This window comes from Euleptes europaea, chromosome 18 (assembly GCF_029931775.1).
Source record: "Euleptes europaea isolate rEulEur1 chromosome 18, rEulEur1.hap1, whole genome shotgun sequence".
Classification (NCBI taxonomy): Eukaryota; Metazoa; Chordata; class Lepidosauria; order Squamata; family Sphaerodactylidae; genus Euleptes; species Euleptes europaea.
In genome coordinates, this window is record NC_079329.1 from 12,673,657 (window position 1) to 12,698,678 (window position 25,022).

Sequence of the window (25,022 nt, forward strand, 5' to 3'; positions counted from 1 at the left end):
TTTGATTCTCCTGAAAAGGTAGAGAAAGTCAGCATATAAATACCAGCTCTGTGAAATACCTGGAAATTTTTGGGGGGCGGAGTCTAAGGTGTGTGGGACTTGGAGGGACTTCAATGCCATAGAGTCCAATGGCCAAAGTGACAATTTTTGCCAGGGGAACTGATTTCTATCGCCTGGAGATCAGTAGTAATAGCGGGAGAGCTCCAGCTACCACCTGGAGGTTGACAAGCCTATGTGCTGCTCATATAAAGCATGCCTTTCCTAACGTAGCAATGGCAAATCAACCCCCATATTCAGTGGGGGGGGGGGAGGAGATACAGAACTCCTAGATCAATGTGCATGAGCTCTACCTGTTTAATTTTTAGCAATCTGTGTCACGTTGGTCCTTGTATGGTTTGCTCTTTCCACACTGTCGAGCTGGAGCTATGATTTTTGTAATCGTTTCCTCTTTCTCTCTCTGCGCTTCTGCCAGGCCCTACTGAACCAGGTGTTTGACGATGTGGAAGCCTTCATGGGGAAATTGCAGAAGGCTGCGGAAGCTTTCCGCGTGCTGGATCAGCGGAAGCGCGCCTCAAGGGGGCGCCGCCGAGAGGCAGGCGGTAAGAGATGGGCTCAGTGCTTCCACAGGGCAATGGCTGCTCGTCCCCCCCCCCCGCCATGCTGTGTAACAACTGAAGCCCAAGATAGGTGGGGAATAGATGAGGGGATAGGGCTATCCATGGCCACTGGCCAAAATGAATACTAGTCATGATGCATACCTATTCTCTCTAGTGTCAGAGGAGCCTGGCTATTAAATTAGGTGCTGTGGAAAGGTTGAAGGAGCTGGGTATGTTTAGCCTGAAGAGGAGAAGATTGAGACGGGATATAACCATCTTCAAGTACTTGAAGGACTTTCATATGGAGGATGGGGCCAAGTTGTTTTCTGTTGCCCCAGAAGGTCGGACCAGAACCCATGGGTTGAAATTAAATCAAATGCGTTTCCGTCTAGACAGTAGGAAGAATTTTCTAACAGTTAGAGCGGTTCCTCAGTGGAACAGGCTTCCTCGGGAGGTGGTAAGCGCTCCTTCCCTGGAGGTTTTTAAGCAGAGGCTAGATGGCCATCTGTCAGAAATGCTGATTCTATGACCTTAGGCAGATGATGAGAGGGAGGGCACCTTGGCCATCTTCTGGCCATGGAGTAGGGGTCACTGGGGCTGTGAGGGGGGGAGGTAGTTGTGAATTTCCTGCATTGTGCAAGGGGTGGGACTAGACGACCGTGGTGGTCCCTTCCAACTCTATGATTCTATGAACACAGGCAGGATAATGCTGCTGCAGTTGTCCTGTTTGTGGGCTTCCTAGAGGCACCTGGTTGGCCACTGCGTGAACAGACCCTTGGATTTGATGGATCTCGGTCTGATCCAGCATGGCCTTTCTTATGTTCTTATGAGGGTGCTGAAAATACCATGGAATTCAGCTCCGTTTGGAATTTTGGGTGCAACTTCAGGTTCTGATCTGTGTATTCGCATACAGGCCTTCTATGCGGGTGTGATACAATTATCTCATTGTGCCGCGCGCGCACAAGGGGCTTTTGTGCTAGCGAGGCAAGCTGCTCTTTTGAGAAAGCTTCTGGCTTATCCGAGATGGGTTCTGGAAGTTAGGGTTGCCAACCTCCATGCGGAACAAAGAACTCACTAAAAACTGTACAGTTAAGCTGTAATAACAAACAGTAGTCGGCTCTGCAAACAATGATACAAGTGTAATGAAGTATCCAACAGATAGAACGACAATGTAACAAGAACAAATTGAATGAGGATTACAATAGTGTACACGTTGACAAATGACAACAAGGACAAGCAACAATATCTACAGAACAAGCAAAAACGGTGCAAGCAAGCAGACGCAACTGCAAACAGCCTCAGTCTTTACATAAAGTTCATGATAAAGGGACAATGTCCAACAAATTCGGCTTGACTTGTTGCTGGGCGGTTGCGCAGTCAGGCGTAAATGGAGGTCAACGGAGGAAACGCCTTTCTGGATATGTAACAGCGCTTTCGCCACAAAAGTGGCTTCTTCAGCCTTTAGTGTGCAATCTAGCATATAATTTCAACTTTCACTCTCCCGAATGGGCTGCTATTTCCTTGTTAATTGCCAATTACCATTTTTGCTTGTTCTGTAGATGTTGTTGCTTGACCTTGTTGTCATTTGTCAACGTGTACACTATTGTAATCATCATTCAATTTGTTCTTGTTACATTGTCATTCTATCTGTTTGATACTTCGTTACACTTGTATCATTGTTTGCAGAGCCGACTACTGTTTGTTTTTACTACCTCCATGTGGAGCCTGGAGATCCGGAATTACCGCTGAGCGCCAGGCTACAGAGATCAGCTCCCCTGGACAAAATGGCAGCTTTGGAGGATGGACTCTATGGCAATCTACCCCACTGAGTTCCTCCCCTCCCAAAACCCTGCCTTCCCCAGGCTCCACCCCCAAATCTCCAGGAATTTCCCAACCTGGAGTTGGCAACCCTAGACTGTAGTAGAATTTCAGTGTCCCAAACAGCAGTGCTAGATTAACCCATTTGGAGCGGTGGACTCTAATCCGGGTTTGATTCCCCACTTCTCCATGTGAGCGACGGACACTGATCTGGTGAACCGGGTTGGTTTCCCCACTCCTACACATGAAGCCAGCTGGGTGACCTTGGGCTAGTCACAGCTCTTTGAGCTCTCTCAGCCCCACCTACCTCGCAGGGTGTCTGTTGTGGGGAGGGGAAGGGAAGGTGATTGTAAGCCGGTTTGATTCTGCCTTAAGTGGTAGAGAAAGTCGGCATGTAAAAACCAACTCTTCTTCTTCATCGAGTTGTTCTTACTTTGCCTCACCCACAGTGGGGCTCCTGACCCTCCGAGCTCGGCCTCCTTCTGAAGAAGAATTTGCAGACACGCTGGCTAAGATGAAATATTCCTTCAGCCTTCTGGTAAGTGTTTGGGGGCACACCTTCCTTCCCAGTGAGTGGAAATAGTTTGCCTGGCTCATGTTAACCACTAGACTGTACTTTTTTCATTCCTCTTTACCCAGGCCAGGCTCAAACCGAGTATCATGAACCCTTCCTCAGAGGAGCTGATACATTTTCTCTTTGGTCCCTTGAGGATGGTGAGTGAGGGGTCGGGTATCTGGCCTTTGGAAAGCTGAAAAGAACTTGAAAATTCTGCTTTCGGAACCCATCTAGCATTACTGGTTCGATCTCATGCTGCTAGGAGGCTAAGGATCGATTTTGAGACTGGGGTTAGGGGAAAGCTTCCTGCCCCGCAGCAAATAAGGAACAATCTCTTATTGCGGGCTGTTGAGAAGCAGTCTAACTTCAGGTCTGGTTTAGCATCATTAGCAGCTGACATGACGAGCAAAAGTAACATGGGGCAGTTTTTCCTGGTCTGTACAACATCAACAGGAGTTGAGGAACAATGCATTTGGAAAACTCCTTGGCCATTTATGCAGGGTCGGTTTTGATGCTCGCTCAAAGCTCCTTTTTTTTAATCCAAGCTTTAAAATGACTATCCACGGTCCCAATGCCAGAGGAGAAAGTCAAACAAATTCCACCACCCCCTCGCCTGCTCCTTCGTTCCTTTGTTTGCATAGCCATTGGCAATCGTCGTTTGCATAGCTAACCCCAGGCTGTGATTCTTCATGCTTCCTTCCGTGAATGCTTCGATGTGGGGGTGGAGCAAATACAAAAGGTCGCATTAAAGGGGCTCTCAAGGAATGCAAAGCAGGTGTGCGCCGGCTTCGACTTTGCAGTGACGTCTGGAATGACGGTTCAGCGTGAAAAAATAAAAAAACAACCTGGAACGTGCTGCTAATTACCAACCATAAACGGCCCTTGCAACATAGAAAGCCACTATATCAGGCTAGCCCAGAATACTCCTCTCTGACAGGCTAGTCATTTGCATGCAAGGTGCCTTTGGCAATACCCAGCTTGTATAAGAGCTGTCCACTTGCAGGGCGATGTGGTACAATCTGTATCGTAGGGTTGCCCACCTCCAAGAGAGGCCTGGAGATCTCCCGGATTTATAACTGACCCCCAGATGACAGAGATCTGTTCTACTGCTGCACATATAGATTGGCTCGGTGCAGAGGAGAGATTCGAGGATTATTTCTAAGCGGTATTAGTTAGGCACTCGATTTTCAATTTCAATACCTTTATTGGCATACCATCGAGCAATCAATCAGAGTATAACCTAGCCACTATAAATCATTTTACCTCGCCTCTTAATTACATCACCTAGAAATTTAGCCACAGCTTCAATAATCTCAGAACTTTGGGGAGGATAACAACAGGTTAATCTTACTATCATCACCTTGATCAGCATAATTTGAGAGAAAGGGATCTCAAAGGGCAGCATGAATTTCACAATAAAATGGACAATACAGAAGAATATGGTCAATACTTTCTATCTCCCCCATAACACAGTTACGCACCCTAGCGGAGTATGGGATTTTCTTATATCACCCATACAAAATAGCAGAAGGGAGAACATTAAAACGGGCTAGCATATAAGCTCTCTGAAGATGAGGAACAGTAAGACAGCTGGCAGAGAATTTAATATCCCCCATCGCAATGGTGAACATCTACCAGAGGCTAAACTTCTAAGTTCTTGCATCTCAACATCAATGATATATGCAGCTCTCTCAGAGTGAAGCACCATATCCTCGGCGCTGAGCCCAAATGCTGTAATTTTTTTCTCAATATAAGAAAACCATACAGATGTTTCTGATTCAGAGAGCATATTAGCGATAAGGAGATTACTGCTACACTCAGAGAACCGGGAGTTCACGATTCTGATCCTTGCATCCTATTTCAGGTTGTGGAGGCCTCTGGGGGGCCAGCGTTTGCTTCCGAGCTGCGCAGCCCCATGCTGACCCGGGAGGCTGTGACCCTTTTACGGAGCTGCTTGGAGGAACGGGAAGCTGAGCTCTGGCATTCACTAGGCGAAAACTGGACCAAGCCAAGGTACAGTATATATAAGAGGAAAAGAATCAAGATTTGTGGTGTGAAGATCTGTTCCCTCACCGTTTCTTTTGCTTACCCTTTTCTCCTGTGGCATGCGGCTTGGCTTATTCTCCCCACTTGACCTTCGGACCTCTCGGTTGTTACAGTCTCCCCCTTAAAGGTAAAGGTAGTCCCCTGTGCAAGCACCGGGTCATTCCTGACCCATGGGGTGACCACACATCCCGACGTTTACTAGGCAGACTATGTTTACGGGCTGGTTTGCCAGTGCCTTCCCCAGTTATCTTCCCTTTACCCCCAGCAACTGGGTACTGATTTTACCGACCTCGGAAGGATGGATGGCTGAGTCAATCTTGAGCCGGCTACCTGAAACTGACTCCCATCTGGATCGAACTCAGGTCGTGAGCAGAGCTTTTGACTGCAGTACTGCAGCTGACCACTCTGCGCCACAGGGCTCTTAAATCTCCCCTTTAGCCTCTAAATTTTCTGTGTCTTGCCATTGGCTCTTCGGCTGTGACGTCACAGCAGAGTTTTGCAGTAAAGGCACCCCTTACTCCTCTCATTGGCTGAACTGCCCTGATGTCACAGAAGGCCTTGGTGGCCTAGACGTTGTTGGAACCTTCAAACTTGAATCCCGAGGTCCCTTTGGTCAATTAGACCTGGGCCTGCACTGTGCGTGGGTGCAGCTTCATTGGTTTGAAGGCGTCGATGCAGATCGGCTTAACTGTTTTGGTGACTTTAATCAGAAACGGGGGGTTTCCTGACTGCATCTATGGCTGGTTCTTCCAGAGTGGACTTCCCCCGGGAATATGCAGTTTCCTACACCCCAGCTTTCCAGAGCGGCTGGCAGCCACCTCTCCTGGATGATTACGGGCAGCCCTGGGAGGATCCGGTGGAGGTGCAGCATCGACACGAAGAGCGCCGTGCCCAGGTGAGGATCGAGGTGAAAAGCAGCCAGGACAAGTGGGCGCAAACCCCACCATTCCCAGGACGAGAGTGTAGATGCAAAAACTCCAGCTATGACTCCAGCTATAACCATCTTCAAGTACTTGAAGGGCTGTCATATAGAGGATGGGGCCAAGTTGTTTTCTGTTGCCCCAGAAGGTCGGACCAGAACCAACGGGTTGAAATTAAATCAAAAGAGTTTCCATCTAGACATCAGGAAGAATTTTCTAACAGAGTGGTTCCTCAGTGAAACAGGCTTCCTCGGGAGGGGGTGGGCTCTCCTTCCCTGGAGGTTTTTAAGCAGAGGCTAGATGGCCATCTGTCAGCAATGCTGATTCTATGACCTTAGGCAGATCATGAGAGGGAGGGCATCTTGGCCATCTTCTGGGCATGGAGTAGGGGGTCACTGGGAGTGTGTGTGGGGGTAGGTAGTTTGGAATTTCCTGCGTTGTGCAGGGGGTTGGACTAGATGACCCTGGTGGTCCCTTCCGATTCTATGATTCTATGACTCAGTGCAGGAGGGAGACAGGTGGAGAATCGGGCTCACCTTCCCTAGTGGAAGCCACCTGACTTGACCAGAGAATCTCTAACATCCAGAAACTCTATGGCCATTTATGCCTGGCTGTTTCCTCGTGGTCACCCGATGACTACTTCGGGGCTTTGCATTGATTATGCTTGCATTTTCCGACCGTCAGAGGTCACCTTGCTCTCCGTATTTCTGCTCATTTTGCCAGCGTTTTCTGGATTCGTGTTTAGCCAGCATCCAGAAAACCTGGGCAAAAAGCACGGAAATGCACGGGGAGAGTGAGGCAACCTCTGATGGACGGAAAATGCATGCATAATCAAGGCAAAACCCCGAAGTAGTCGACAGGGTGATGGCGAGGAAACAGCTAGGCATAAATGGCCTATGTTAGAAATTTTTAGCAAAGGGATTGATAACTGGCCGGGGTCCTGCCTTGAGTAGAACCTCAAACTGCAAACAACTGTTAATTAATTATTTCTCTTCCTTCCTTCACAGCAATCGGCTCCCACAATTGCAGCCAATGGGTGAGTCCCTAGGCAATGGATGGTCTTGGAAGAAAGATGGTGTGAAGAATGGCGGAGCTGGAATTCAGGCCCCGGGAGGGTCAGAGAGAGGCAGAGAAATGGGGTTAAGGATCACTAGGGATAGGCAAAATCAGGGGCCTGGGGGGTGGGTTGCTGTGTTTTTCAGGTATGGAAAAGCCCTCCACAGTTGTTTGCTTGTTTCAGAATCAGGTCTGTTTTGCCCAATTCCTGCATTATCACACCAAAAGCCACAGAAGGTGGCAGTTCCCACCAAGGAACTCCCAGCGTCTCTTTTGCTTGCACCCTGAAAAGGTCACATGAACACACATGAAGCTGCCTTATACTGAATCAGACTCTCGGTCCATCAAAGTCTGTATTGTCAGGGTCTCAGGCAGGGGTCTTTCATATCACCTACTTACCTTGTCCCTTTAACTGGAGATGCTGGGGATTGAACCTGGGACCTTCTACATGACAAGCAGATGCTCTACCGCTGAGCCAGGTCTCCCCTCCTCCCCAGGCAATAGTCAGATCCACACCTACTTTACATCACCAGATGTCGCTCCAGAGTCCAGACCGTTCAGTGGGTCCTACAGGAGTAGGATTTGATGAGGGGGGGGGGGAGCTTGTCAGTTCTTTGCAGGGGATTACCTTAAAGGGCTTGTCAATGGGGGAATTTGGAGGCGGGAAGGAAGAGCGGGTAGGTTATGTGAAGGAGAGGTTTTTGAAGTGTGTTGGAGTAGGATGTGGAAGATTGGAGGGCCATTTGTTCCCGGGAAGCCGAAATCAACTCTGCATTGCTTTTTTTTTTCTATCTGTCCGTCTGTCTCTTTTTCTTTCTTCGTCTGTGTCGAGAACAGCTGGGTCCGGTGGTGAGCAGGGAAGCCAGAGAAGGGGTTTAGACTGGGAAAGAGGGGCGAAAGCTTAGCTAGGGCAGGTGGTGGTCCCTATAAGTCAACAGTGGCAGGGGTAAGCAGAGGGGGGAGGGGGCTTAGGCTATGTGATTAGCAGGCTGATGCAGGGGGGTGGGGAGGGCTTCAAATTACTTCCTCAGATCTATACCTGTTTATAGAGGTGGCTCAGAATCTGTAATGCGGAAAGAGGACCTCCAAACTCAGAATCATGGCAGTTGCCGCATGAATCAGAACTCTTTTTTAAAATCTTGTTTCTAGTCCTCTTGGGAGGGGAAAAAAAGACTTTCAAAAACAGACAGTGAGGAGAGGGTTAAGATCCAGTGGGAAACAAGGGAGGGTTTGTGACGCAGTTTCCAGATCTGGTTTGTACCCTCCACGCTCCTTTGTAGCCTATGTGCCCTTAATGGCCCGTGAATCCTAATCTACGTCAAGATCAAGCACATCTCAGACTGAAACAAAAAAAATATCCAGTAACGTCAATGGGATTAAGTTACGATTAGCCACTTCTGTAGCACTTTTCATTGATGCGATGTGTCCTCACCACAAACAACCCTGTGAAATGAATTTGGCTGAGAGAGAAGGCCATGTCTACGCTGCAGACTGGTACAAGTTTTATCTGCATCGTGGTATTTTCCAGGTAATCCCGGAAACTGTAGCCTGATACAGGTGCGGAGACTGTGTGAAACATTCTCCAGCCCATGGAACTCTTAATTCCTAGGATTCCCTGGATCAAAAGTTTTTACTCTGAATCCAATTTAAATTTTTGGAGTAGATCTGTCCGCAATGGCTTACTGGGGGCCACCCGTGGCAAAGGAAACGTCAGTCCAGGAAAAGGAGATGAGTTATCGTCAGATACCTGAAATGAAATGAGACACGTGGAATGGACTAAGCCCTGCACACGCCCCGTGGAAACGAGGAAATGATTCCCGTTGTTCTTAAAATAAATGGAAACCGGATGCCTCTTTTCTGGCCCAGCTAGAAATTCTGGATGTGCAGCTGAACTGTCTGAATGCAGACGTCAAAAGATTGACTACCTGGATTTCAGGCCGCGATGGGTCGCTGAAACAATCTTGGCGAGTGACCTCACCCCTTCTTTTTTTTTTTTTATTACGCTGGGTGGATTCACACAAGTATTTACGATGAGAAGTTCACCTGGAGAAGTCACAGTCCATGGGGTGACTGTGTGTTTGTGTAACTTTTTTTTCACGCCTTGGACAATTACGGAAATGTTCCGGTTAAGTGCCAAGATCGCGGCCCTCCCCTTTCCAGAAAACCTTCAGAATATCAGTAGCTCTGCACTAAAACCATAAAGGAGAAGACTGGTGTGACTATTATGGCTTTTCTCCCACCCCAGAGAATTCTGGGAGTTGGGTTTTTTTTGGCGGGGGGACAGAGAAATTTGGGTAAGAACTTGGTGCTGGTTGCCACGGATCGCTACCGGAGAGATCTACCCAATCACACACGCAGTGGTGGTGAAGTCAATGGCTACCTTTCTCAATCCTGGTGTTTTGATCCCCCCCCCCATAAGAGCATCATATCGCTGTTACTCCCCCTCCCAGTTGCTTTTGGAAATGATCCACAAAGAAGAAATAGGAGAGAGGATAAATGGAGCCAGCCCTCCACTGTGTGTAATTCCCAGCCCCTCCAGCTTTTTCTACTTGGTGGGAGGAGCCTTTGGGATTCTGATCAGGCAGAGCTCTTGTGTGATTGGGCCATTGTCACATGACAAGGGCCATGTACACACAAACAAAGCTGCCTTATACTAAATCAGACCCTTGGGTCCATCAAAGTCAGTATTGTCTACTCAGACCAGCAGCAGCTCTCCAGGGTCTCAGGCAGGGGTCTTCCCCATCACCTACTTGCCTAGTCCCTTTAACTGGAGCTGCCAGAGATTGAACCTGGGACCTTCTGCATGCCAAGCAGATGCTCTACCACTGAGCCACGGCCCCTCCCCAGTGTATCGCCACACTCTTACTGAGATTTAGGGCTGGATCACAGGAACCCATCCAACCATTTGCAGTGGTAGACCTTTCTCACACACACATTCGGGCTTGCGTAGAAAGCCAGTGTGGAGTAGCGGTTAGACTTCCAGAGCAGGCCTGGAAGACCCAGGTTCAAATTCCCAGTCAGCCAGGAAGCTCACTGAGCGAACTTGGGTCGGGCACCATCTAATTGAACACACAAAAAAAGCTGTTTGTGTGGATCAAATAAGGAGGGGAGAACAAAGATTGACTCCCTAAGATCCTAAGAAGAAGAGTTGGCTATAACTGTACAGCAAGGCTTCAAGTTACTGGGTGTATTCTATGTGCAGTGAATGAAGCTGGCGTTCCGTTTTGACCACATGTGAATAGAGAGTCTCGAGGAAACATGGAGAAGAGAACTGGTAATACTGGACTCATTTATGTGGTTAGAGGCCACAAGTGGCTGCCTCCCCACCCTGTAAGCATATTAAATGGCTGTGGCGTAGCTCTCGCTTATCTGAGGAGTCAGAGATGCGTGCGCATTCTGATTTTCAAATGAATAGTATGCTAGGTAGGGTTGCTAACCACCAGGTAGTAGCTGGAGATCTCCTGCTATTACAACTGATCTCCAAATGATAGAGATCAGTTCACCTTGAGAAAATGGCTGCTTTGGCACTTGGACTCTATGGCATTGAAGTCCCTCCCCTCCTCAGGCTCCAGCCAAAAAACCTCCCGCTGGTGGCAAAGAGGGACCTGGCAACCCCAATGCTAGAGTCTGAACACAGCTCACGTGAATGTGGTAAGAGCAAGTCCCGTCCCAGTGGGCCTCTGTGCAACACAGAAGATTTGGTTGCTTACAGTGCTAGAAGCAAAGCCAAGGAGGATTCTCAAATATATCCCACACAACTTCCCTCTGGAAGCTATTTGGAGCAGGCCAGTGGTACTTCCGGGCTGTCCCCCAGCCGCTGAATAGCCCCAACGGAATCACCCCTGTTTGTTTTGCGTTGCTGCGATTGCAGCCTAAAGACCAACTTGGCTGGCAGTGGCTAGGTGCTGTCACCTGGGCGCATTGCAACCGAACGGAACACCGCAAAAAATTCCTTTATGTAGAATAGGAGAGCAGCCAATAAACACACACCCACACCCCAAACGATCCAAGCCGCAGCTCAAGAGGGCACGGTGAACTTTTCCTCCCTTGGAAAACCCATTTCTTAGATTGGTTGGCGGCCGTTCAGCTGCGGAGCGAACCAAGGCAGGCTTGGCAGGAAGTTAGCTAAAGAAAAAGGAATATTCCAGGTCGGGAATAAGGCACAGAAGGGCAGATCAGAAAGAGAAGACGGGGTAAGGGGGGTAGGACTTCTCAAAGTGAGTGGGAACCAGAACAAGAGGGGCTTTGATCCCCAAGTCGGTTAGGGGTAAATCATGTAGCGAAGGGACCGGCAGCAAGAGGATCTGATGGGTTAGAGCAGTGGTTCCCAAAGTGGGCAGTACCACCCCCGGGGGGGGCAGTGGGATTACCTAGGGGGGCACTAAGAGGCAAGGGGGCAGCAGAGGGGCGCTAGAGGTGGGCCCCTTCAACTCTGTTGTTGGATAGGGTAGGGGGGCGCTGGGGTTGAGTTTGTGGAACCAAGGGGGCGGTGGCCGAAAAGGCTTGGGAACCGCTGGGTTAGAGCAATGGGGTAGACAGTCCCAACACTGGGGTTAGGTGGGAAGGAGATGCCGCCAGGACTGTAGATGTCGCAGACGGAGGGCAGCAGGTGGCGCAAGCCAGAAGCTCTGGTGATGGGCGCAGAAGGGAAATATTACAGGATGAAAGCAAGAGGACAGCTGTTAAAAGAAAGATGGCGCCAGAAGAGAGCCAAGAGGGGGACGCTAGGCAGCCAGCTAAGGTAGGATGGGCGGCGAGTGGAGGGCTTTACATGGCTCTCGTTCCCCTCCTTCTTCTGTCCCCTTCTCTGAGATAAAAATATCTGTCCCACCAATTTCTGTTGTGACCACCGTAAAACCTAGCTGGGAGGAAGACCTCCAAATGGCAGCGCGAGAGATTCTCTGGCAGAAAACAAAAATCTACTGCATGAGAGAGGCGTAAAGTTGCAACTGGTGTGGGCCAGTGACTCATGTTATCCTTTCCTGCCCGTTTTCCATCCCTTCTTTCCTTCCTACAGATCATAACCTTTTTTTCTTTCTTTCTCAGAACTTCCGGGGTGTGAAATGTTCAACTAGATACTTGGCTAACTTTACCTATTAGAAAACTTTTTTAAAAGCCATCTTACCTCACAGTGTCAGCTCAAGCTGTATTTTTTTTTTAATCAGCACTTTGCTTCAAAACGAGGGGTAATCATAGGTGCTCTTGTGGAATTACACAAATTTAACTTTTATTCGGTTTTTTAAAATCATCTAAAACTTGGGCTCCTGGTGGATGAAAGAATTTTTAATTGATTTACCAACTGACTTTCCCCCTGACTGATCAAGTGAATTTAATTTAAAAGATTTTGCACATTACCAAAACCAACATGGAGAGCCAACGTGCTATAGTGGCTAAGAGTGGTGGTTTGGAAGCGGTGGAGTCTGATCTGGAGAATTGGGTTTGATTCCCCGCTCCTCCACATGAGCGGCGGACGCTAATCTGGTGAACTGGATTTGTTTCTCCTCTCCTACACACGATTTGGATTTGTTTCCCCATTCCTACACATGAAGCCAGCTGGGGGACCTTGGGCTAGTCACACTCTCTCAGCTCCACCTACTTCTCAGAGTGTCTGTGGTGGGGAGAAGAAGGGAAGGTGATTGTAAGCCAGTTTGATTCTTCCTTAAGTGATAGAGAAAGTCGTCATATTAAAAACCAACTCTTCTTTTTCTACCTTGTCTGTAGGTGCGCGCAGCCACCAAGTTTACTGTTTGAAGGAATTATGATAATTTAGAGGGAATTATATGTTTTAGTTTACGTACAGCCTTAACTCCTAAATTTCAGGATTGAACCCCAAAGTCCTGGTTTCTAGATGCAGTCCTAACTAACTATATACTTCATGGGATTGATTCATGTCTCTGGAGAGATTCTAGGACCCTTTTCTATTCACAGAATATGCCAGGCGGCTTACAGATGAAATACAATATAAAAGAACACCTTCACAAATGCAAACCAGCCATCATTTTCTAAAATGAATGCTCAACTCCTGGGCCTCCTAGCATGTAAACTGCTTTGCGCTCTCTTCCTTCCCCACAGGCACGAACACGAAATCAAAAGAGTCAGCTGCACCTACGACTTCGTAGCCAGAAACAGCAACGAACTGTCAGTCCTTCAAGGAGAGGTGCTGGAGGTGAGTTGGCCTAACCCAGACGCTGCTTGGAGACAAACCCCTCCAATCTGGGAGAGAGGGGTACAGGTGGAGAGACAACTTGCAGCGTGGGCGGTACTAAAGAGAAGGTTCTCACCTTCAGAACCGTAAAGAATGTGCTAAATTAGGATGGGCTTGTAAGTAGACAGTGGAGAGCCAGCGTGGTGTAGTGGTTAAGAGCGGTGGTGGACTCTGATCTGGAGAACCGGGTTTGATTCCCCACTCTTCCACATGAGCGGTGGAGGCTAATCTGGTGAACTGGATTTGTTTCCCCACTCCTCCACATGAAGCCAGCTGGGTGACCTTGGGCTAGTCACGCTCTCTCAGCCCCACCTACCTCACAGGGTGTCTGTTGTGAGGAGGGGAAGGGAGGGGGATTGTAAGCCAATTTGAGTCTTCCTTAAGTGGCAGAGAAAGTCGGTATATAAAAACCAACTCTTCTTCTTCTGGCTTGGTCACCTGCATGAAGACAAAATTTGTCTCTAGGCGACTAAGCTGGGAACCTTTTGTAAATTGGACAGTGGACTTTTTCTTCCTCTTTCCCTCCCCCTTGTAAGCCACGTGCTAAAAATTACAATATGGTTGGGCATGGATTGGCAGGCTAGTTTTAAAAAAATCATGCTAGTACTTTCAGGAATTATTTGTATTTTGGGTTTGGGACTCTTCCCTTGATGCATAGGAATGTGACAATTTGGTGGAATATTCATGTTGGCTTTAAAAAAGTAAAGGTCCCCTGTGCAAGCACCGGGTCATTCCTGACTCATGGGGTGACGTCACATCCCGACGTTTACTAGGCAGACTTTTGTTTTACGGGGTGGTTTGCCAGTGCCTTCCCCAGTCATCTTCCATTTACCCCCAGCAAGCTGGGTACTCAGTTTTCCCACCTCGGAAGGATGGAAGGCTGAATCAACCTTGAGCTGGCTACCTGCAACCGACTTCTGTCGGGATCGAACTCAGGTCATGAGCAGAGCTTGCTGCAGTACTGCAGCTTATCACTGTGCGCCACGGGGCTCATCATGTTGGCTTAGCTGGGGGTTATTCCGGTTTTTTTTGTTGTTTAGGTCCTGGACGACAGCAAGAAGTGGTGGAAGGTTGAGAACAGTTACGGTCAGATCGGCTACGTGCCTTACAATATTGTTAGTCCCGTTCTGCCTGGAGATGGTGCCGACCCCCAGAACCACAACAGAACTGTCCAATTCAATGGAACCAACTCTGCAAGAACACAAGCACCGGTATGGTGGATGGTAGCAAGCAGGTGCCCCTTTTAGTTTAGGGGAAAAGGCACAGGGGAACCTGGTAGAGCATGATAAAAAATTATGCTTGGTGTGGAGAAAGTGGATAGAGAGAGCTTTGTAAAAACTGCCCCAGTTCTAGAATCCAGGCTCACCGAGTGAACTCAACTGACAGCAAGCTCAGGACTAATAGAAGGAAGCATTTCTCACAATACATGAACACATGAAGCTGCCTTATACTGAATCAGACCCTTGGTCCATCAAAGTCATTATTGTCTACTCAGACCGGCAGCAGCTCTCCAGGGTCTCAGGCAGAGGTCTTTTCACATCACCTACTCCCTAGTCCCTTTAGCTGGAGATGCCGGGGATTGAACCTGGGACCTTCTGCATGCCAAGCACATGCTGTACCGCTGAGCCACAGCTCCTCCCCATAATTCACTGTTCACAAGAGATAGCAATAGGATCATGAACTTAATCCTATTTATTACATTTCTTTAATTCTGCCCTCCCCCATGCCCAATAACTCTGAATGGTGTGCGTAGTGAGCTGGTATCATGGGCCTTTTATGCACGGCTGTTTCCCTCGCCGTCATCCCTCTGACGAATTCGGGTCTCTGTGTTGATTTTGCGTGCTGTTCCCGACCGTCAGAGGTCACCGCGTTTTGACCCATGTTTTCAAACTCGAGATAAAACAGGTCCCTCAAAACGCGCGGGAACGCATGGGGAGAGCGAGGCGACCTGTGACGGTCGGAAACAGCACGCGTAATCAACCCAAAGACCCAAAGTCATGGGAGGGGTGACCACGAGGGAAACAGCCATGCATAAAAGGCCACGTAGAGTTGACTCGGCTTCCTTTCCTCTGCTTAGAAAACTCCACCTCAGCCACCGCCAAAGAGCCGGGTTCCGCACCAAAACGGCAGGCGCTGGGCTAGTGCGGAAGGGCTGAACATGGACCTGAATGATCGAGGTGAGAATTCCCTCCCTGAGGATCTGGGGAGGGTAATCTCTTTTTTTCTCGTTGTTTTTCTGGAGCGGTAGAGTTGCGAGCTCCGGGTTGGGAAATACCTGGAGATTTGGGGGGCGGAGCCCGAGGAGGGCAGGGTTTGGTGAGGGGAGGGACTTCAATGCCATAGAGTCCAATTGCCCAAGTGGCCATTTGCTCCAGGGGAACTGATCCATGTCGGCTGGAGATCAGTTGTAATAGCAGGAGATCTCCGGCTAGTGCCTGGAGGTTGGCACTATGGAGAGGGGACCCCAACACAGAGTGGCTTCTTAGCTTTTCCCATTGGCTTGTTTAGGGGACAAGGGAAAGCGGTTGGCTTCTGGCCGAGCCAAAGGTGAAGGCTGACTTAACTGTGAAGGAGTCAGTGAAGAATCCATATCTCTAACAGAAAATGGCCACACTTCCCTACAGATGGGGTAGTTGCCAACCTCCAGGCGGGGCTTGGAGTTCTCCCAGAATTACAACTGACCTCCAGATCACACAGATCAGTTCTTCTGAAGGAAATGGAACTGATCTGTACAGAATTACATCCTTCCTGAGTTCCCTCCCCAAACTCCACCCTCCCAGGCACCACACCCAAATTTCCAGGAATTTGACCAGCCGGAGTTGGCAACCCTGCCTATTAGGGTTGCCAACCTTTAGGTCCTAGCTGGAGATCTCCTGCCATTACAGCTGATCTCCCGCCGGTGGCCAAGAGGGACCTGGCAACCCTCCTGCCTATAGAGGCGCTCGAAAAAAGCACTTGGTCATTTTGTGAGATGCTTATTTGTGTGTTCAGAACGGCTGAACATGTTGGTGGCTTTGCACTCTCTAGCTTTGTGGCTTACTCCCACAGATCAGCCAGGCAGGCTATTTCTCAGAGACAGCAGTGGCCTGATTTGTGAAAATAACAGAAGCTATTATTTTGTCATAGAGGGATGACAGTTACCATGAGCCCTGTCTCCTGACCAATTATTCCCCCCAGGCCCTTAGGCCTCCAGAACTCTCTCTGGCTTCACAGATAGACTCTTCACAAACATCTCTTCTCCCCTGGCTGACTGCCACTGAAGGCTATTTTATAACTGTCCTCCTTCATGTTTTCCAAAGGCGGGTGCGGCCCCCATTTTGCAACACATAAAACCGTTGGAGGCTTGTTGTATTGCAGACTGGGTCATAAACTCATCTACCAAACTATATAAAAGGTAAAGGTAGTCCCCTGTGCAAGCAGTGGGTCATTCCTGACCCATGGGGTAACGTCACATCCCAACGTTTACTAGGCAGACTATGTTTATGGGGTGGTTTGCCAGTGCCTTCTCCAGTTGTCTACCCCCAGCAAGCAGGGTCCTCATTTGACCGACCTCGCAAGGATGGAAGGCTGAGTCCACCTTGAGCTTGCTACCTGAAACCGACTTCTGTCGGGATCGAACTCAGGTTGTGAGCAGAGCTTGGACTGCAGGACTGCAGCTTACCACTCTGCGCCACGGGGCTCTACCTAACTATATACAAATGTTTAAAATCAAGTTCCTGAAACTGTGTGTGACATCCCTTCCTGCCTTGACAGAGCGGTTCAGCAACGTCAACGAGGAGCTTGCCCTAAGACTGGCTAACGGGACATCCGGCGGCCGTAGCAAAACTCTTCACATCCAGCGTGCTCCAGACACCACCATGCCTTTAGAATATGACTCCAACCCGGCCCAGGTTCAAGCCTGGCTAGAGGCCAAAGGATTCAGCCCATTGTGAGTTGACATTGCATGCTTTTGGAAATCGTTTTGAGTTGACTTTATGGTCTGAGCACATTCCTTTACCTACCTTTCTGGATTTGCCGCTTTTTTATTTCTTGTTGGTGCCGTTGGGTCTTTTTGGATATTAGCCAGTTGCGAGGCCTACACACGCCAACTTGTCCTGCCCAGTTTTCCTAATTCACAGGGAGCTAACCACTCTTGAGTGACCTTCTGATTGTTCACCACACAAGGCATCTTCAACTTTCCTACTTTGTAGCTTCTATTTTTTCCATTTCTCAGTTGCCAGCTATGGGTACTTTTCCAATATTGAGGCTAGCCAAATATGTTCAGTTCTTTATTATTACAATCCATGACCAGTAGGTATATAAAAAGGTAAAAGGTAAAGGTCCCCTGTGCAAGCACCGGGTCATTCCTGACCCATGGGATGACGTCACATCCCAACGTTTACTAGGCAGACTTTTGTTTTACGGGGTGGCTTGCCAGTGCCTTCCCCAGTCATCTTCCTTTTACCCCCAGCAAACTGGGTACTCATTTGACTGACCTCGGAAGGATGGAAGGCTGAGTCAACCTTGAGCCGGCTACCTGAAACCAACTTCCGTTGGGATCGAACTCAGGTCATGAGCAGAGCTTGGACTGCAGTACTGCAGCTTACCACTCTGCGCCACAGGGCTCCTAGTAGGTATATAAAGGAAACATTAATTACAGAAAGAATAAAATTTAGATACAAATGATCTTGATAAACACAGGATAGTCCTAATAGATACCAGCTAAAACTGCACATATCTGTCAGCAATTTAACACTTCGACATTCTCCTGGGCAAATAACTCAGGATTAAGTCATTTCAGGAACTAAAATCTCTGCCACTCTTCAGGATTAAAGGCCCTTCTCAATTTTTCTGTGATTACAAAGCTGGGTGCAAAACCGGGCAACCGATCGTGTCATTTGGTGGTTCTTATCTGACAGAAGATATTCAAGTTAAATTTTGTTAGATCTTCCAGGAAACCTTTCTAGCAACGGTCCGATAGTTTCGTTACAAATCTTATTGAGTAAGGTACACTCAAGCCAAATATGAGGCTTGGAGAAATACACCTGCCCACATTATATTTTCCTGGTTGGCTACCGCTGGTGCCTCCCTGCTTTCTCATTGGCCAATGCTAGTTTTGGGGGTTCTAGAGATGCCACCTTTGCTTGGTGCAGATTCTGGCTGCTGATACAAACATTTTGCTTTTCGTCCATACAATTCTCAGCCTCTGTACATGCAAGTCAAGTGTTTTTTTGCTCTTCCATGTTTCTATTTGTATGAGTGTCAGGGGACTTTCTCCTTGTGTGACTCTCTCCCCTTCCACCTTGTTTTCCTCTCCCAGGACTGTGAGTGCTTTGGGCGTTCTGAATGGAGCTCAGCTCTTCTCCTTGCAAAAGGAAGAATTCAAGGCCGTCAGCCCAGAGGAAGGAGCTCGGGTCTACAGCCAGGTTACAGTCCAGAGAGCTCTGTTGGAGGTAGAGCAACTCTCAAGTCTCTCCTGACAGGATGGAAGGGGTGATGTTGGAGACGTAGCTTGTCAAAACCTCTCTGGGAAGGAAAGAGTCTAGAGCAGGGGTCAACGGGGTGCCTATGGGCGCCATGGCATCCACCAGCACTAGGGTTGCCAGGTCCCTCTTCACCACCAGCGGGAGGTTTTTGGGGCAGAGCCTGAGGAGGGCAGGGTTTGAGGAGGGGAGGGACTTCAATGCCATAGTGTCCAATTGCCAAAGCGGCCATTTTCTCCAGGTGAACTGATCTCTGTCGGCTGGAGATTCGTTGTAATAGCAGGAGATCTGCAGCTAGTACCTGGAGGCTGGCAACCCTAACCAACACCTTTCCTGGAGCCTGCCAAGTGTTTTTAGAAAGAGGGCAGGGCCAAGTGGGGCTTGGGCCCAGCAGGCCTTTGATTTTGGGGGTGGAGCCTGAGGAGGGCAGGGTTTGGGACAGGAGGGTCTTCAAGGCCATAGAGTCCAATGGCCAAAGCTGCCATTTTCTCCAGGTGAACTGATCTCTGTCGGCTGGATATCAGTTGCAATAGCAGGAGATCTCCAACTAGTACCTGGACGTTGGCAACCCTAGTTGTGGGCCTGGTGGAATAGTTCTGTTTTGCAGGCCCTGCGGAACTCTTTAAGGTCCCACAGGGCCCTGATGTTACTAGGAAGAGTATTCCACCAGGCTGGGGCTGAAAAAGCCCTGGCCTCTGTTGAGGGCAGCCGCACACTCCTTGGGCAGGGGACCACCAGTAGGTTATCATTCATAAAGCATTAAGCTCGCTGGGGGGCATACCAGGAGAGGTATCTTCTGGGCATGGAGTAGGGGTCACTGGGGGTGTGTGTGGGAGGTAGTTTGAATTTCCTGCATTGTGCAGGGGGTCGGACTAGATGAACCTGATGGTCCCTTCCAACTCTATGATTCTAGGCGGTCCCATAGGTACAAAGGTCCCAGACCGTGTACGGCTTTAAAGGACAAAACCAGCACATGGAACCTGATCCGATACTCCAACTGGAGCCAGTGCAGCTGTTTCAGCATTTAAGTGTAGTAAAGTCACTTATAGAGCGTCTGTTACAGAGCGACAGGGGTGTGGAAGGCGTAATTCTTGCAAGAAGGGCAGTTTTCATTGTGGTTTTTTTCTTTCTTTTTCCTTCTAGGATTCTGGGAAAATATCAGAGCTGGAGGCAGTGATGGAGAAGCAGAAAAGGAAAGTAGAAGGCGTTTGACTGGATAGAGACTTCCCGTGTTCCAGTGTGAGAGTTCCCTCTGTAGGAAAAATGGGGAACTGCATTCTCAGAAGTTGCTACCCCCTCCAGTTTCTCACTCCACATCCACCAACATCCATTTAATTAAGCCAAATATTTTTCGTTGAGTCCACATTTGTTTCTTATTTTCTTGAAGGGGATCACGCTCTCTCCAAATTATAACCCGGTGTTCCTTTTCGAAATTTCCACCATGGAGCAATTTTGTGACTCCCTCGCACTTCCTAGTGGAAAAAAAAATGGAACGATTGCATCCGCCGCCTCTTTAAAAATTGAAGCTATTCATACTGTATTTATTTTCTCCTTCTGCAGAATTAAATAATGTTTGTGCCATTCCAAACAGGCAAAATATGAAACCCACAAGTTTGTTACCATCGTTGGTTCAGCTTTCTGTGCCACAACCAACAGATATCCGTGGAAAATCTGTTGGCCCAAATCGAATTTTTTTCCAGCTGAGTGCATTCCCATTGTTACATTCATATTTACACATATGAGTCGCCTATTACGAACTCAGACCATTGGTCCTTATAGCCCAGTATCATTTAGTCCGGCAGTGGCTGTCCTGAGCATCAGAGAGAGAGAACGCATGAAGCTGCCTTACACTGAATCAGAATGTTGGCCCATCAAGGTCAGTATTGTCTACTCAGACTGGCAGTAGCTCAGGCAGAGGTCTTTCCATCATCGACTACCTTATTCTCTAACTGGAGATACTGAGGACTGAACCTGGGACCTTCTTTATGCCAAGCAGATGCTCTGCCACTGAGCCACATGCCCTCCCTGAGAGAGAGAGAGAGAGAGAGCATTCTCAACATCTACTTGATATCCTTTAGCTGGAGATGCCGGGGATTGAACTTGAGATCCCCAGAACATGCTCTGCCACTCAGCCACTCTTCACTGCTTTCTCAGATCTTCACTTAACTGTAGGTCCTGGCAATTGTTGTATATGTTGCACTGCATCATGGATTTTGTAGTTGTAAATCTGCATAGAAATAGTTTTTGCACATAGGTATTTGCTCAAGGTCATAATGTTTTCAAATCATGGTTCCATCTCCTTTTCCCATCAGCATCGGATAGTCGCTTCTAATTATATTGCAAAGCAAGGTAATCTCTGCACCTTGCTTTTCTGCAATTACTTTTCATTGCGAAAAAATAAACACAGGCACCAGTGAAAGTTCGTACGCCAAACTCTTCCATCTCAGGAATAAACTGCATGGGAGATTGGTGTAAAGCTGTTGACTACTATCCAGCAGTACCATCTGTGACCACCAGGCGGCAGGCGCTATTTGAAGCAAACCAGGACATTGCTGTTAAAAAAATTCTTGAACCGATGCCCTTTTCCTATTTTTGCTTGTATTAATACTTGGCCAGGTTTTTACGAGTTTGACCTCAAAACTTCCCCCTCAGCATGTGTGTTTTTGAGAGCAAAAAACCCTGAATCAGCTGCTTTCCAGAGAGATTCTTGTGCAAGAGAATAATGTATTTCAATTCTTTTTCCCCCCCTGCTTTTAAGAAAACTTATTTGTGTCAGGTTTGATCATTCATCTTGAAGCATGACTTGTGTTTCTTCATTATGGTGGGTTTGGGGGAGAAGTTAGGGATTAAACTGGGAGGGTTCCCCCCCCCCCAACACCTTTCATAAAACTTGGGGAAGAACATTCTGATTTGGAGCACTTTCCACCTTTTAACCATTTTCTCTCCCACTTCCTGGTGCTTAGGATGTTAATAGCATCTTTTCCAGGGATTGTCCCTAGATCGTTTCCCCTTGATCTCTGCCTTGAGATTGATGTCTTGGTGAACTCTGGCCGAAATTGCCTGTCAATGGTCCCCCTCTCCCCCGAAATATTTATTTTAAAGCATATTTATATTAATTTAATCTTAGCTGCCATTAATATTTTGAAAATGATTCCCACCAACCCCCATATCCTAATTCTGACAGCACCCTTAAAGAAGAGGTCAGGAATTAAAGTTGCCAGCCCCAGGTTGGGAAATTCAGTCCCAACCTGGAGGTTGGAAACCCCGGACTCGAGAATGAGAATGCGGTTAGAGAGAGCTTCCCTTGATCCGAGTGTGCACTTTATCGTTAATCAATCCTTGCAAATTTAATTGCGGGTTTATTGCCAATACTTCCTGAGATGCCCGGCTGCTCATCTTGTGCTAGAGGGTACATGACGGGAGCTACACAGCTGCCGCTTGTGCGCCTAGGGTTTACTGAGGAAATTGGTTCTATAAAGCTGTGTAAATAAAAATGATATTAACTTGATGTGGCTGTTTTGCTAGTGTTCGTTCGTTGTTATCTCTCCTGAACAAGTTGACTTGTCTGCAGAAGCAGGTGTGAAAATATTTGGTTGGGGAGATATATTTTAATTGTTTTAAGTGCCATTCTGCGTATTAGTAATTTTTAAAAGACAGAATATTCAGAATTTTTTCCCACATTAACATTGGCATTATACAACTTTAACATGTGCTTAATTTAGTAAAAACTTAAAAGCGTCAAGAAATTTTAAAGGAAACATTTTTTAAAAATAACTTTATACATGCTAAGACTATTTTGCTCTACTTTACAAATACAAGCTTCAACACAGTTTACTTTTCTTAGTTACAGATCCATTTAGTAAAGATCTACAGCCCTTTTTAATTTTTGTAGTCTTTTTTTGCCACTTCTCTTCTGTAATGGGTGGTTTGCTGCCCTCTGGGAGCCAGCGTGGTGTAGTGGTCAAGGGGGGCGGACTCTAATCTGGAGGACTGGGTTCGATTCCCTGCTCCTCCACGTGTCAGCGGACGCTAATCTGGTGAACCAGGTTGGCTTCCCCACTCCCCACATTAAGCCAACTGGGTGACCTTGGGCCAGTCACAGTTCTCTCAGAACTCTCTCAGCCCCACCTACCTTACAAGGTGTCTGTTATGGGGAGAGGAAGAACATAAGAAAGGCCCTGCTGGATCAGACCAAGGCCAAGTCCAGCAGTCTGTTCACACAGAGGCCAACCAGGTGCCTCTAGGAAGCCCACAAGCAAGACGACTGCAGCAGCAGAAGGGAAAGTTATTGTTAGCCGGTTTGAGACTCCTTAAAAGTAGAGAAAATCAGGGTATAAAACCCAACTCTTCTTCTAACCAATTGCTCCATTTGGTCACCGTCCTTTATCACAGTGAGCCATTTCTTTACATTTTTGGTATCCATACCCTACTGTTACAAGGGGAGACACGTTTCTTCTTTTCTCAAATGTTTCAATCTTAACCACGTTAAGCCCTGGGGGACCACTAAATTAACTAAACTAACTGTGGACTGGGGAGGGGGAATTCAATGACATCTTTCCATACAAAGACAATCTTTGAGCTCTTTAACTTCCTCATAACCACTGAATTCCTGAAAAACATCATTAGAATGACATTACAGCTAACAAAAATGTCTTAACATGTGCTGAAGTGTATTCAATAGTGTGTGGTGGAAAAGTGCCGTCAAGTCACTGCTGACTTATGGTGACCCTGTAGATTTTTCAAGGCAAGAGATGTTCAAAGGTGGGTTGACATTGCCTGCCTCCAGGTGGGCTGAGAGAGTTCTGAGAGAACTGTGTCTGGCCCAAGATGACCCAGCAGGCTTCGTGTGGAGGAGTGGGGAATCGAACCCGGTTCTCCAGATTAGGGTCCGCCGCTCATGTGGAGGAGTGGGGAATCGAACCCGGTTCTCCAGATTAGGGTCCGCCGCTCATGTGGAGGAGCTGGGAATCGAACCCGGTTCTCCAGATTAGAGTCCATCGCTCATGTGGAGGAGCTGGGAATCGAACCCGGTTCTCCAGATTAGGGTCCGCCGCTCATGTGGAGGAGTGGGGAATCGAACCCGGTTCTCCAGATTAGGGTCCGCCGCTCATGTGGAGGAGTGGGGAATCGAACCCGGTTCTCCAGATTAGGGTGCGCCGCTCATGTGGAGGAGTGGGGAATCGAACCCGGTTCTCCAGATTAGAGTCCGCCGCTCATGTGGAGGAGTGGGGAATCGAACCCGGTTCTCCAGATTAGGGTCCGCCGCTCATGTGGAGGAGTGGGGAATCGAACCCGGTTCTCCAGATTAGGGTGCACCGCTCATGTGGAGGAGTGGGGAATCGAACCCGGTTCTCCAGATTAGAGTCCGCCGCTCATGTGGAGGAGTGGGGAATCGAACCCGGTTCTCCAGATTAGGGTCCGCCGCTCATGTGGAGGAGTGGGGAATCGAACCCAGATTAGAGTCTGCGGCTCTTACCCACTACACCATGTTGTCTCTCTGTATTATATAGTAGCTTTGCTTTTTGTTGTTTTATTTACCAACAGGTGACCTTCTGTTACAAGACACAGTAATCCTGGTTTGGGGGTAATGGCAAAGTATGCTGTTTTAACTCAGGTCTGTGAAGTACAACCTCGAAATGGAGACAGGCAGCACGCCACTTCCTCTCCCCCCTCTCTCTCTCTCACACACACAGTCTGAAAGTGATCTGGCGGTCATTTTAGTTGCTGGTAGGGTTGCCAACCTCCAGGTGGCACCTGGGGTTCCTGGGGAATGACCACTGATCTCCAGGCTGCAGCGATCCCTTCCCCTGGAGGAAATGGCAGCTTTGGAATCTGTGGCATCAAATCTCCCTCCCCAGGCACGGCCTTCCAAATCTCTGGGAAATTCCCCAGCTGGAGTATGCAACCTCTAGCTGCTGGCCAAGGGCCCACCCTTTAGGGAGCTTTCCAGGGAGTCAGCATTTTCTACTGTCCCAACAGCCCTATGCTTCCACAGTCCCCCCCTCCCCACACACAACAGTGCCTTCTGTCTTTCCTACCCCCCCCCCCAAATTCATCGACGACTATCTCTCCTCTGTTGAGGGGGGTTATGTGGTCGCCTGCCCAGGTTCTCTGGGATGGGAGGGAACAGATCCCAGCAATTTATTTGGGGGAAAACATCTGCGATTTGCAACATTTCAAGGGTTGTGGGAAGCAGTGTTTACAGAGTGGATTCTTTTAATTCCTGACGGAATGGCCCGAACCCTGTCGGAGCGGGTCTCGGCCTGCTTTGGGGGGGGGGGGGCAGCTCCTAGTGTGGGTTTAGAGCTACCAGCTACTGAAGGTCCTCTGGGGTGGTTGTAGGGAACTGCTTTTCTGCCACAT

General features: G+C 48.3%; 1 protein-coding gene across 1 annotated transcript in view; it reads left to right on the plus strand.

Annotated features, from left to right (window-relative positions):
• The window catches only part of EPS8L1 (EPS8 like 1), a 32,517-nt gene extending 12,646 nt beyond the window's left edge, over positions 1-19,871 (plus strand). The window contains exons 10-21 of the mRNA XM_056863648.1: positions 473-599; positions 2,864-2,952; positions 3,054-3,128; positions 4,835-4,983; positions 5,770-5,911; positions 6,944-6,972; positions 13,065-13,158; positions 14,238-14,408; positions 15,275-15,374; positions 16,951-17,125; positions 18,497-18,629; positions 19,803-19,871. Of these exons, the coding sequence (XP_056719626.1) occupies positions 473-599; positions 2,864-2,952; positions 3,054-3,128; positions 4,835-4,983; positions 5,770-5,911; positions 6,944-6,972; positions 13,065-13,158; positions 14,238-14,408; positions 15,275-15,374; positions 16,951-17,125; positions 18,497-18,629; positions 19,803-19,871 (1,353 nt within the window). The remainder of the gene's footprint in view (positions 1-472; positions 600-2,863; positions 2,953-3,053; positions 3,129-4,834; positions 4,984-5,769; positions 5,912-6,943; positions 6,973-13,064; positions 13,159-14,237; positions 14,409-15,274; positions 15,375-16,950; positions 17,126-18,496; positions 18,630-19,802) is intronic.
• Positions 19,872-25,022: the final 5,151 nt, after the last annotated feature.